We start from the raw sequence: 13526 nt of genomic DNA on the forward strand, positions 1-13526 counted from the left end.
AGGTCATCTCTATCTGATGACCTCATTATTGACAAGCTTACATATGAACACCACAGAGCCACATGTACAATAGTGTACATGCTCAATAGTATAGCAGCACTTTCATGTGCTCAACATGTGATTCAACACCACACTCCCAATTGCAATCAATAGCAACAGTATGTCATCCACTAGTTGAGAAAACTGGTCTATACTCACTCTATATGCTACTCAGTTATTGAATGTCCACTTAATTATTGCTTGTGGGACACCCATGTGTTTGGTGTATGTGTAGAGCAGAGTGATGATACTAGTGTCATATAAAACTAGATGACCTAAGGCATCCATTGGCATCTCTGCTGGCTTGTTCCAGTTCAGCTACATTTTTTGGAGGGAAAAACTGGCATAGCCATTTTCAAGTGGGTCCTTTGATCTCTCCAGAGACGGAAGTTTCTAAGTTTATATTATGAAGAATTGTAAAACATCACTTCCACAAGGCTGTTCAGTCAGGCAGTGACAGATGACGGCCAATAAACTCGGCAGCTGCAGCGGAGTTGAAACTGCTGTGCAGGTTATGTCCATTCTAAATTGATTAACATAAATGTTGTACTTCTGCCTCAACAACTATTAAAACCACTAAATAACTCACTGAAGGTCAGGTTGGGAGCCCACAGTTCCTGTTGCATTTAGTGTTGCTGGAAATATGACCAATGCGTGCTTCTGTTCAGGGGTAGAAAATGACTCATTTTTGTGAAGAATATTGATCCCTAGTGCCCTTTACCCTGTACCTGCATGCTACAGTAAAATATGTTAACTTGAATATATTAAAACATTTATCAAGGTAATGATGCTATAGCAATATCTGTGTTGTGAACAAGTGTGGCACCGTTGATGTCACTGGTATACCACTCACCCTTACTGCACACTATACCATATTGGATTTTTTTTTTTTGCAAATCTCTACTGATTCCATCATCCTTCACCCTCTGTTGCCTGGTGAAGATCTCTACCATTCTAGTTACCATATATGACAGCTAGAAGTATTTGACCTTTGTGTTAAATTTCAAAGCATGAGGTGGAGACTAGGTTAACTTGTAATAAGGAGTGAATCTAATGTTTGTATGTTATTGTTTTGCAGTTAATAAGCTCTATGAGCTCAATAGCAGAACACTGTTTGCCCTCCCTACTGCGCACACTGTTCGACTGGTACCGGCGGCAGAGTGGCACTGAAGACGAGTCTTATGAGTACAGGCCTCGCTCCAGTACTAAGTCCAAAGGGTGAGATGTTAATCTTCGTTTCCTTTATACTCACCTGTGTGATTACATTTATTGCTAGTTCTAACATGTACTTTGTTCAAAACTACCTTGTTTACAATTATTATTACTTTTTTTTTTCTACAATTGATTAATGTTTTTGTCCCTCTTTGTAGAGATGAACAGCACCGGGATAAAGATTACCTTCTGGAACGGAGGGACTTAGCCATAGATTTCATTTTTTGTTTAGTTTCAGTGGAAGTCCTAAAACAGGTGAGCTGTCTGACACTCTGCTTTTTGTTTACTGATTTACAGTACCAATTAAAAGTATTCATCAGTTGGATTACTGGGTTGTGTGAAAACTGAACGTTTGAGTAGCAAAGAGGAAATACAGTGCACCTGTCTGACCTGTCTTATCCAAGCACCTAGCATTACTGGGTCTGCTTTACTGTCGATATGACCTCTGCTGTAGATCGGTAAAGTTATAAGGAGTACTCAGTTAAACATAAAATTGTTATAACTTTACCTCGTGTAACAGATACAGGATTTCTCACTATATGTCATTTCTGATTTCATTTCAAACAGAGTAATTTTTTCTTATAAATTTGTTGAAGACTTTGTCCACCTTTTTACTGCTAGCATTTTATTGCTGTCATGATGATGATGATGAGATATCTTTAACTGTCAGTACATTGTTCACCACTGATGAGAGAGTTGACTTTACTGTGCTTTTTTTATTGTCTCACTAGTGATTTGCAGACTAGAAGGATAAGAGTGTTATTTAATAGGTTTGAACTTTTTTTACTTATCTTCTGTGGTACAGAAATGAACAGCAGTGTTGTTAGTGAGGTCTTTCCCTGCAGGGGTCACAGTAAATAAACACAATGGCAACAGACCAACTCTCAGCTGAGTGTGTTTCTAAAGTGGACTGTCCAAATCTAAGCAACATTCTGAACTAAAAGCCAATCCCTGGAGACCAGAGCTAACTTGTCCTTGGCACTGCTCCTGTAGGGAGGGCTGTGAATGGTAGCAAAGAGAAAGAATGAAGACTATCAGTGCTTGTAATAAGACCAATGATTCCATGTTTCCGTCACAGATTCCTCTTCATCCAGTGCCAGATGTTTTAGTACATGAAGTTCTAAACCTGGCATTCAAGCACTTTAAACACAAAGAAGGGTAAGTAAGCATCAACACACATGAATATTAAGTGCTTATGATATACACGTTACTGTGGTGTTCTCACTTTTGCTTTGCAGTAGGGAGTCAGTCATTATTTGTTTATTTATGTCTATTTCAACAGAATGACTATGGATCGTTGTGTCACTTTGTAACAGGGTGGCTACAAGTCCTTAAGTCTTAAAATGCCTTGAATGCTCATTTACTGATAAAAGGTCTTAAAAGTATGAGATGGTCTCAAATTCTGTTTGGAAATATCTTAAAGCTACTACAAGAAACTCTTATATCTTGTTGAGTTTGGAGGCCCCTATGGACAACAGCTATTGTTTTTCCATCATTCATAACCACAAAATATAACAGTAAGAAAGTAAAATGATACAAATAAAAATCTCTGGCTGTGGCAAAATTACTACTCACTGTAACTTTGCCATAGGCAAATTTCAGCTGATTTCAATCTAAATGAATCTAACCCAGTGGCAGACATTAAGAGTGATTAAACAGAAATAGACAGTTACTCTCGTGTGCTTATGTAAGTCATATATAGGCATCAGTAATAAATTGAGACTGTTTCACAGCCAGTGGGCTTCTTGTAGTGGCTTTAAATATTTATTTGATGAATGTTCTAAGGGTGCTCTAAAATTCACTCCAAGCACAAGAATTGAATTGGAATGCCTCTGCTGTCCTGTTACAGTATTTTAGGTTTTTGCTAATGAACATTAATGTTCTTTAATTCAACCACTTATTTTCATTTTGCCACATAATTTTCAACTGACGAAATATGTATTTTTTTTTTTTTAGAAGAGAACGCCTATATTTTCACATTGGAAGTTCAGTTTTATACCAAAATTGGCATTAAATTTAGTTGAATGCTTGTATTAAAAAGTGGACACCCTGTTCAAGCTGCATCATTAATGACACTTAAACAAAGCACACTTAGCCTCAAGTAAGCACAATTGCAAAGTTCTTCTGCATTTTTGTGCATTGTTATTTGACATATGACAAATACACAATGTCTTGATGTCAAAAATGGATGTCTGTTTTTTAAAGAAATACCGACTTATGCTTCAATTGACAGGTACTGCGGCCCCAACACTGGCAATGTGCACATCATCGCAGACCTGTATGCAGAGGTCATTGGAGTCCTTACGCAGTCAAAGTAAGTGCGCTTAATGCTGACTCTTAGCTGAATACCATCTAAATTGTTTACAACGTATCATCTTTTCACATGTCACCTCATTGCCTCTCCCATCTGTGTGGAGGGGAAGGGTTTTTTTGTGAGTGCATATGTATAGATCTTCTGTCTATGTTTGTGTGCTCAGGTTTCAGGCAGTGAGGAAGAAATTCATCACAGAACTGAAAGAGCTCAGGCAAAAAGAGCAGAGTCCCTATGTAGTCCAGAGCATCATCAGTCTCATCATGGGCATGAAGTTCTTCCGGGTCAAAATGTATCCCGTGGAGGATTTTGAGGCTTCCTTTCAGTTCATGCAGGTAAATTATAGTCGTTTATTTATGCATGTTTGCCAGAGTGTACCTACAGTAAGCGTGGCTGATATGTGCGTTTGCTAAATTGCTCCAAACATTTTGCTTTACTGCTCCCCCTTTGTTCGAACTCAGCAGCTCTCCGTAGCAATGGCTCATAAAGCCAGATGAGTAACGATCAAAGGTGAAGTTTGCCAAGAAGTGAGTGTATGTGTGTTTCAGACTGTGTAGAGAGCTGTGAATGGAGCAGTGGCTTTTTCATTAATCTTTCTACAGCAGTAAAAACACTCTGTTCCCTGCGACTTCCTAATGTGTTAATGGAACATACTGTAGTTTACATCCTCTACTCTGTTTCAGTATATATCATGATTTTTACCCATACAGTGAACTTTTAGAGCTTGACCGATATATGATACGTACATTTTGTATTGATATTTTGAAACAAAATCCATTACAATTAAGTTTGTCTCCTATTAAAGTCAATAATCCAATTAAAACAGTGTGTGTTAGCCTCAGTGGCTCAGCTTATGGAGGAAAAATAACAACAACAGGATGGTGTATGGGTCTTTTCTTGTTATGTGAGCAGCAGTCTTTGGTTCTGCATCAGTTATTGTCATAATGTAATGAATACATCACAGATTGGTCAATATTTACCATGCAGTTTGTTTTTTGGAGTCGAGACATTTGTTTGTACAGATGTTTGGTTGTCAAAAACAGATGCAGTTTCTCTTTTTTGCACTCTTGTTCTCTCATAGTAACAGCACAGAGTGCTTCAAAACAAAGGTAAATGATATGAAAAAAGGATGAGGCAAAGAAGATGCTGCTAAAATGGGGATACGCATCCTAATTCAAGTTCATATCATAAACTTTGGTCATGGCGGGCATTATTATTTTCCTAAAAGTGTGTGTTTATGTCGAACTGTACAATCTCCTGTCAATTAGTATCCGATTATGTATGCATCCTTTGGTTCCCTTTCCTAGGAGTGTGCCCAGTATTTCTTGGAAGTCAAGGATAAGGACATAAAACATGCTCTAGCAGGCCTTTTTGTTGAGATCCTCATCCCTGTCGCAGCTGTAAGTAACATTTGATATAAATTCCACTGTTTCGCCCTACATTGATGATTCTTTGTATGTTATTTTGTTAATCTGAGTTATACTGTAATGACTTGTTCATCCTCAGGCGGTGAAAAATGAAGTCAATGTGCCCTGCCTGAAGAACTTTGTGGAGATGCTGTACCAGACAACATTTGACCTTAGTTCCAGAAAGAAGCACTCTTTGGTAAAAAAAATAAATAAATAATAAATAAATACCATCCCAGTTTTTTTCTCTCTTCCTCCCCACCCCTATCAGTATTCACTCTGCATCTTTAGTACTTCCTTTGTCAATTGTGGTTCACTCTTCATGTATAATGCCAACATTTCTATTGGGCCCTAGCATGCCCAGTCTGTTCATTGTTGCACAAATATGTTTGACTTTATAATACAGCTTCACTGTCCATTGTGTTTACTGACCAGCTCCAAAATAGTTTTTTTCATATCTATATCTAATATGTTGGGTTTTTTTAATGTATACTTACAACATTTTTAGTAATATAGCTGAGATTTTGATGTTGTACAAGAGATCTTAAAGCAGTGTAACCTTCCCAAGTCCCACCCCCTTCTGCAACCTTGGTCAAATTTCTCTTTTCCTGTTTTATGCACTTTATGCTATGTGTTAGGCTTGTCAATGGTGAAAAGGAACCAAATGTTGAAAATGGCTAAAAGATGGTACTAGGGGACCTGTAAAGCTAGCTAACTAGCTTGCTCAGGATTGATGTAGATTAGGTAACTAATTAGCTAGCATTTTGCTAACTTAAGGTGGCACTACCTGAAGCTTTTACAAGTCTCCCAGCAGCACTTTTTTCCTAGAAAGGCATAGTCATGACTGGCCTTACTATGACTCTGATTTGGGTAGATTTAGAAATGAGGAATGGTATTGGGTAGGGTTAGGCTAAGAATATCAATATCAAACAGGAAAGGAGAAGGTTGACTGTTGTTTTACCAGGTACTAAGCTTGTTGTTTTGTATTTGGAGCACAGTGCAAAAAAGGGGTGGGACTTAAGAATGGTCAAATGTGCAATTATAGTCATAGTCAGTGAGACTTTTATTGCACTATTGTCTATCAGGCTGCTGAATTACAAAAAGTGCTTACAGAACGTTTAGGCTTTGTAAGTAAACAACTTTATCCATTTGTTTTTTATGCTTACGCTGTTCTATCTCTCTCCCTAGGCTCTTTATCCCCTGGTGACATGCTTACTGTGTGTTAGTCAGAAGCAGTTCTTCCTCAACAACTGGCACATCTTCCTCCAGAACTGCCTCTCGCACCTGAAGGTACTGCCTGCCTGAGCCTGTACACCCAATCTATTTCAGAAAGTGTGTACTCTTGTGCTCTAAAGAGTAGCACAATGGCTGCATTCTTCAAATGAAAGTATTTTTAGGGCTTGAGGTCTTATGACTTGTGTTAGGACACCTAAATTGAAATTTTGGTGTTCTTGGTAGCAGTATAAAGTCCCATTAGTCACCTTAAATTCAGGCTCATAGCTTTGTGTTCATGAATGATTACAATGTGAAGGCATCAACATTTATTACTGTTAAAAAATGAATGGTATCATAATGCTCTAGTGTTCATATGTGCTGTAATGCCACTGATTGAAAAAGTAGTCTTGGTTGTGAAGGGTGTGCTCTGTGGTTCTGTCTAAAGATCATAATGTACTTTTCCCTTCATTATCAACAACCAGATCTGGACAGGAATAGCACTTGATTTGATAATAGTGTCTTTATTTTGCTTTGTTTTTTTTTATTTTTTTTTAAAGGCTGGATATAACACAGACATGAAATAAACGATTATTAGGTGTCACTCACAATCACTAGTGCAACTACAACTAATCTCATAGAGAATAAAATAAACCTATGAGTAACATCTTTAAACTATGGTTTACATCTTAGCTTATGCAGTTTGCATATTATATATTATTTCAAGTGCTGTTTTAACTCAGGTCTGTCAATGACTCCTTGTAAACCAATTACAAACAGATCAAACCTACTTTCTTCCTGTCCCTGATGATCCTGGAACCAGTTCAACCCAGAACCTCATTGACCAAATTACAGACTGACTGACTCTATGACTTTTTTCCATTCTACACTGATTGCCCTCTGTGATTGAGATTGTTTAATCTTGTGGTGGATAGATTTGTGTTTGCGTCTTTGTGATGATGATTTCCGATGGTTTGATTGGCTGTCTGTCTTCTCAGTGATTCCATCCCAGCATTCTCTTTCACCATTGTGATTGTTTTAGATTTAATTGATTTTGAAAATCGTAATCAGTTTTGTGAGTGGCGACACTGAATCTGTGATTGAGATGATTTTATGGGTTTGTGTGGTGACTCGAGTGTAGTGATGATTTTAGTGATTTAGGGCTTCTTGGCAAAACTGTGATTTTAACCCTGTGGATCAAAATGCTCAAAGACCAATACATTATTTAAAATTACTGAAGTCTTTTAGTTTAGAGTTTAGAGCTTCACAATTTAAAGTCTTTCACAGTTATTCAGCAAAATTGACACCTTATTATTTTTTTATTTCCCAGAAAGCCCTAAATACCTAGTGTGTACACACGTGACAAGGGCAGTATTTGTCATTTTGTTATAATGTGATTTGAAAACCAAATTACAACAGAAAAATGTCCAAATGTGACTTAATCTTGTTGCTAAAACAGCTTTATTATGATTTGTTTACTTTTCTTAATACATGTATGCAGTATGTTATACATGCATGTTCTCAGATCCATTAGTTTTATTTATTTGACTTATACATGAACTACAGCAGTGGTTCCAAGCAAAGCAAAATGCATCGATTTTATAGGTCCCCCAGCAATGTTTTCTTTTCAACATAGACGAGCCTAGCACAATGCATATCTGAGTACAGGACAGGAGAAACTTGACCGATGTTCCGCTGGGTACCAAGTTTGCTCAACTATTACAGGAACACAGAGCAAAAAGAGGTGGAATGTAGGAAGAGTCAGCTGGGCAGCCCTACGTTCAAGTATGATCCTTACAGGGTTAAAATACAAGTTTACATTTTGGGTGTGCTTGACATTGATTTGAATGGACGGCTGATTTGGGTGGCCCTGCTTGTTGGCTTTTTAGGCGAAATAGAAATTTTGTTTGCATTTTTAAATCTTGAAAATCATTTTCCATTCCCATCTTTAAATTTCCTTTTCTTCATCCTTGTGTGTTCCTCTTAAAACCACACCTCTGTTTATGTGTACTTTCTGTGTCCCACTGTGTGATTTCTAGACCACAGCACACCTTATTTTACTTTGCTTTTGCACTTTTACATTAAGATTTGACTCACTCTGTGTTGAAATATGTAATACCACATCAAATACAAATGGACTGTTATTTTTTATCAATAGCATGCTACTAATAACTCCACTAAAAATTCCACAAGTGGCATGTTAAACAGTTCATTGTGTTTGAATAGTGTCGATTTATGTACTTATAGTCACACTGACAAGAGTAAAGATTCTTTGGACTGCTCTTGTCATGTTTGTTTAGGTTATGTTTTGTTTTTGCCTTTAACTTGCATGTGTCCCTCCCCAAACCCCACATTCTTTGTCTCCTGTCATTTGATCTTTTTCTCACACTGACTCGCTCCAGATGCCGTCTAACAACAGCATCCGAAAGCAGATTGAGACGCTGCAGGTGAGTTATCTGGCGTCTGTGACCTGCCTGGTGCTCCCATTCCTTATTAATGATCCAGGTCCTGAGCAGGATTTGGGAATAGTACAGTTCTGCCTGCTTGGTTAATGGGGTAGTGAGTTGTTTTCTGTAGTGACAGTGACATTTAAAGCAGAGAAGGAGGCGGAACATGTGATGTTGCCTTAGGCTTTGTTGTTGAGCTGGTTTATGTTACTGAGTAGTGGTGATGACTTGTCTCATATCTTGTTACATTATTAGATTTCTACTGTAGACACATGTTAATGTATGATATATTAGTGCAATATATTTGTCAACTTATCGGACACTAATTGCTTTAAAATATGTTGTCTATGTGTATGAGGGCTGATGGCAACATTATGTCCATGATAGCAGGCATATTTTATTTACAGATGATTCAGCTGTAAATACAAGTGCATTACTGCATGAACCACATAATATTACAGATCTGATGTTGAAAATGGTCTATTTTTAGTCATCCCCATCTAAATCAAGCAAAACAGTGAATGCCTTGAATATAAAATTTAATTAGTGCAGTATTGTTTTCAATTGCACCATCATCCTTAGTATTTATTACCATATGCTTAGGGAAGGTGCTAGAAGCATAAAAAGATCAGCTGTCATGGAATTTAGTGTTTGTGAAGTGTGTTCTGGCAGTGCTATATGTAGTTTTCTGTTGGAGTTGGTAATAGGCTGGCTGGCAGCCACCATGCTGTGCTTTGTTTTCTTGTTGCACAATGCAGTACCTGCCACGTTAGTTGTTGACATTATGGCTGAGGGTTATTTTTATTATATCGTTAACTGACAGTGTGTGACAGACATACGTAATGTGCACAGCACTGAGGTGAGAGGTGGATTTTCTTAGCAGTTTATCTACCATCAGTCTACCTCTGTTATGTAGATCACTGCAGACCAAACTGACCAGTTAAATAAATGCATGAAAACACAGTGATAGTCAAATCAGGATTCAGTGTTCAGTACTGGATGTAAAGCTTAACCCTGGATGAAAAAAATAAGCCTATTATTACTTTATACCTACTTAATAAAATCTGAATTTATGAACAGTGGTTGAGAAAGTTTCAAGACTTGGTTAAATTCCTTAAATATAAACTTAATTTTTTTTTACCTAGCTAATGACAGATGAATAAATTTTACATAATCAGTTTTGTTTGTGATTTTAAAAACTTCTAACAGCCCTTGTTGGAAAAGAAGACTACATTTGTTTGTGCTCAGTCATCTGCTGTTCTGTGCAACTCTGATTTGTTGAGTTGCAGATGGAAAGATTAGACATTTGAATTGAAGTGCATAGCACTTAATCTTAAAATGTCATTTCACCCAAATGACAGAAGACATTCCTCACTTTTATTTGGTTTGATTTAATCTCATTTTGAGTAATCTACCTCTGACATATCTTCCACTCGCCATCTGTTTTTATGGTATAGCATGTTTAAGCCAAGCCATGGCATGCCATAAGCATTTCCAGTGTGCCCTCCCAGTAGGGGATATCTGTGCAAATCTTGGGGCAGGGACAGGCTTTGATGGTATCGGTTATACAACTGTCTTCACTGTGAGTAACTAGATTGACAGCATGGTTTTATACACTCCTTTTAATTTTTTTCTACATACATATAAAGTAATGATTAAAGGGAGATACAGTGACATTAAAGTGGCTGGATAGAAGGTGGAGAGGTTTAGGCCATAGGCTGTTAATGCAGGTTTTGGCAAACCACACACCTCCATCATGCCAGTAAGGAGAAGTTGACATATGGAAATCCTTGCACCATGCCCTCCTCACACTGTCTGACCATGGTTGCTCACAGTATTGGCCCGTGCATGCATGTCAACAATATGGGTATTTATCATAACAAGTAGCTTGGTCGGTCAATCCAAAAAAATTATTAAATGTTAACTGGATGTCTCCTATTCCAGGACTAAAATATTGATTATTAGTGTTAAAGTAGTTGCGATGACCAATGTTATTTTCCTAAAGACATTTTCCTCCTGCAGTATTTTCTTCTTAAAGCCCATGAAATAGTTTTGCTGATGACCACATCTTAAAAATTGTCTGTCTTAAGCTTTGTGATCATCAGAACATGTGGACTTTAACTGTTGAGACATCGGTCAGTGACTAAATGAGCCCATCATTAGTTTCTACATGCAGTTGCCTGGTTTTGCGTTTGATCTGAGTTTCTCAAGAAAACCATGAGCTGATCTCACAAATTTCACAGGTGAGTAATGAAAACTGCCCTAAGTCAATCCAGTGGCTCATATTTTTTTCCATCCACAGAACAAAGACCCCAAAATGTCCCGCGTGGCGCTGGAGTCGCTCTACAGACTGCTCTGGGTTTACATTATCAGGATCAAGTGTGAAAGTAATACTGTCACACAGAGGTCAGTTGATGCTCACAGACACACACACGCCCACACAATCATCACACAATTTAAATCTATCAAGTAGACATTTAAATATTGGCCTTGGTTGTTCAGCACTAAAGTTTAAAATATCTCCCCCACCAGTCGACTACTCAGCATCGTTTCAGCACTTTTCCCCAAAGGCTCCCGGAGTGTGGTGCCCAGGGACACACCCCTCAACATCTTTGTCAAGATCATCCAGTTCATAGCTCAGGTAACTTGGAGCATGAATTAACATACCTGAATTTGAGCCAAACCTTAAGATAAACCATGCAGTTGCTGCGATTGAGTGATTGTTGCTCTGTTGCTTCTTACAGGAAAGACTGGACTTTGCTATGAAGGAGATAATCTATGACCTTCTGTGTGTGGGCAAGTCTCACAAAACCTTTGCCATCAATCCTGAGGTAAAGTAGAGACAAGACATAGGGTTCTGATGTTGTTGGAGTGTTGGTGGATTCTCTCTTATCCTCTCCCTGTGTTCGCTCTTCCAGAGGATGAATATTGGTTTGCGAGCCTTCTTGGTGATTGCTGACAGCCTACAGCAAAAAGATGGGGAGCCTCCTATGCCTACGACAGGGATCATCATGCCCTCTGGCAACACCCTGCGTGTCAAAAAGATCTTCCTCAACACCACCCTCACTGATGAAGAAGCCAAGGTCATAGGTAGGTTGGATTATAGTCCACCCCAAGTTTTGGTGACATCAGATGTAAAGATGTCTACCTGAAAGAAAATAGTTACAACACGAAACTGCTCACAACAAGGTCTATGGATTATCTTGTGTAAGCGGGTCATTATTTCTGGAAAAAACATTGCTGTTACAACACTGCTGTTTTAAAATGTATGTTTTTTGGTGCTTTGAGTACCACAAGCTGTGTGCCATCTAGTTCCATTATATTCGAGAGAGCAGATATCTCTATGGCCAATAGCTCCAAAACCTTTACTTTTGGAAAAAAAATTTCAATGAGGAAAATTTTAGCCCCTTTTATACTAACTTTTGATTTCCTGTGAGTGTAATGACTCTTCTGGTCATTTCCAGGCATGTCACTTTACTACCCGCAAGTAAGAAAGGCCTTAGATAACATCCTGCGGCACCTGGACAAGGAAGTGGGACGCTCCATGAGCATGACCAACGTACAGATGTCCAACAAGGAGCCTGAGGACATGATTACGTACGTAACCACACCCTGGATTTATACAATTACTTTTGTGTTACTGTCCATTGTTCGGTGTGCATCTGACCTGTAGCAGGTTCTCATAAGCTGTTTGTCCCACAGGGGCGAAAGGAAGCCAAAGATTGATCTGTTCCGTACGTGTGTGGCTGCAATCCCAAGACTGATACCAGACGGAATGAGCAGACAAGACCTAATAGAGCTTCTAGCCAAGTAAATGTTAATGCAGACACATCACTACACATTCTACTTTGGCTGAGGTGGCCATACACAGGTCTTTTAATGTGTTTCTCCCTCTCTTTCTCCAGACTGACCATCCACATGGATGAGGAGCTTCGTGGCCTTGCCTTCACTACTCTTCAGGCCCTGATGGTGGATTTCCCAGAGTGGCGGGAGGATGTTCTCTCAGGCTTTGCCTACTTCATTGTCCGAGAGGTAACCGATGTCCACCCCACACTGCTGGACAACGCTGTCAAGATGCTCCTGCAGCTCATCAGCCAGTGGAGGCAGGCAGTGCAGAGCAGCAATAAGAGTCATGACGTGCAGGTTGGTCGATGAAGTTTCAGATCTATTTAGTTAATAACAGTGAAAAGTTCAGTGTGATTTTAACTCCAGTTTCTTATTATAGAGCTCAAGCAGCGGCCATTCTCTGTCCCTGGACCGCACTCCTCCGCTAGGTGTATTGCATGTGGTGGAGGGTTTAGCACTCGTGGTACTTTGTAGCTGCCGCCCCGCCACGCGCAGACTGGCTGTTAACGTCCTCAAGGAGGTCCGAGCGCTGCACACAGCACTGGGCATTGGCAAGGTAATTACTTTAGACTCCCAGTGTATTTTGTTGTGAACAATCAAATGTGTCTGCAGGGACCTTTGTTTTGTTACTAGTACTCTGTTTTCTGACATTTGCTTCATCTCCCACCATCTTTTCAGGGGGATGAGGAATTGGCCATTGATGTAATGGACAGATTAAGTGCATCGGTGTTGGAGAGCTTCATTCATCTAACAGGAGCTGACCAGGTACAAATGCCATTTCTTATTGGTATCTTATGATTTATGTCAAAAACACTAACAGTTATACACTAGACACGTAGTTTCCCATCTCCTTAATCCTTTCCCCATCCAGTTCTTACCTCCAAATTCCCACAAACAGAACAAATAACACTCTTAAACACCAAAGATGCACATTTAGGCATTTGGTTGAAGATTTAGATTGAGATTTCAATATTGTATTCCTGTTATCCACTACATTTGAGTACATTTTCCAAAAGTTTGCGTTTAGAATAGAGCAAGCCATGCAGTACCTTG

The 13526-nt window shown here is 38.9% G+C and overlaps 1 protein-coding gene across 6 annotated transcripts in view; it reads left to right on the forward strand.

Annotated features, from left to right (window-relative positions):
* fryl (furry homolog, like) overlaps positions 1-13526 on the forward strand; it is a 70830-nt gene that overhangs the window by 19084 nt on the left and 38220 nt on the right. For 4 of the 6 annotated variants that reach the window (XM_084722796.1, XM_084722797.1, XM_084722798.1 and 1 more), the window contains 18 exons: positions 1118-1257; positions 1410-1506; positions 2330-2409; positions 3485-3565; positions 3729-3897; positions 4870-4962; positions 5069-5167; positions 6157-6258; positions 8583-8627; positions 10930-11033; positions 11160-11268; positions 11372-11458; positions 11546-11717; positions 12092-12224; positions 12330-12437; positions 12533-12770; positions 12853-13029; positions 13152-13238. In XM_084722796.1, the coding sequence (XP_084578922.1) occupies positions 1118-1257; positions 1410-1506; positions 2330-2409; positions 3485-3565; positions 3729-3897; positions 4870-4962; positions 5069-5167; positions 6157-6258; positions 8583-8627; positions 10930-11033; positions 11160-11268; positions 11372-11458; positions 11546-11717; positions 12092-12224; positions 12330-12437; positions 12533-12770; positions 12853-13029; positions 13152-13238 (2121 nt within the window). The remainder of the gene's footprint in view (positions 1-1117; positions 1258-1409; positions 1507-2329; positions 2410-3484; positions 3566-3728; positions 3898-4869; positions 4963-5068; positions 5168-6156; positions 6259-8582; positions 8628-10929; positions 11034-11159; positions 11269-11371; positions 11459-11545; positions 11718-12091; positions 12225-12329; positions 12438-12532; positions 12771-12852; positions 13030-13151; positions 13239-13526) is intronic. The other 2 variants (XM_084722800.1, XM_084722801.1) reach the window with 1 other exon arrangement.

Source organism: Lutjanus erythropterus, chromosome 7, assembly GCF_056507025.1.
Source record: "Lutjanus erythropterus isolate fLutEry1 chromosome 7, fLutEry1.hap2, whole genome shotgun sequence".
NCBI lineage: Eukaryota > Metazoa > Chordata > Actinopteri > Lutjaniformes > Lutjanidae > Lutjanus > Lutjanus erythropterus.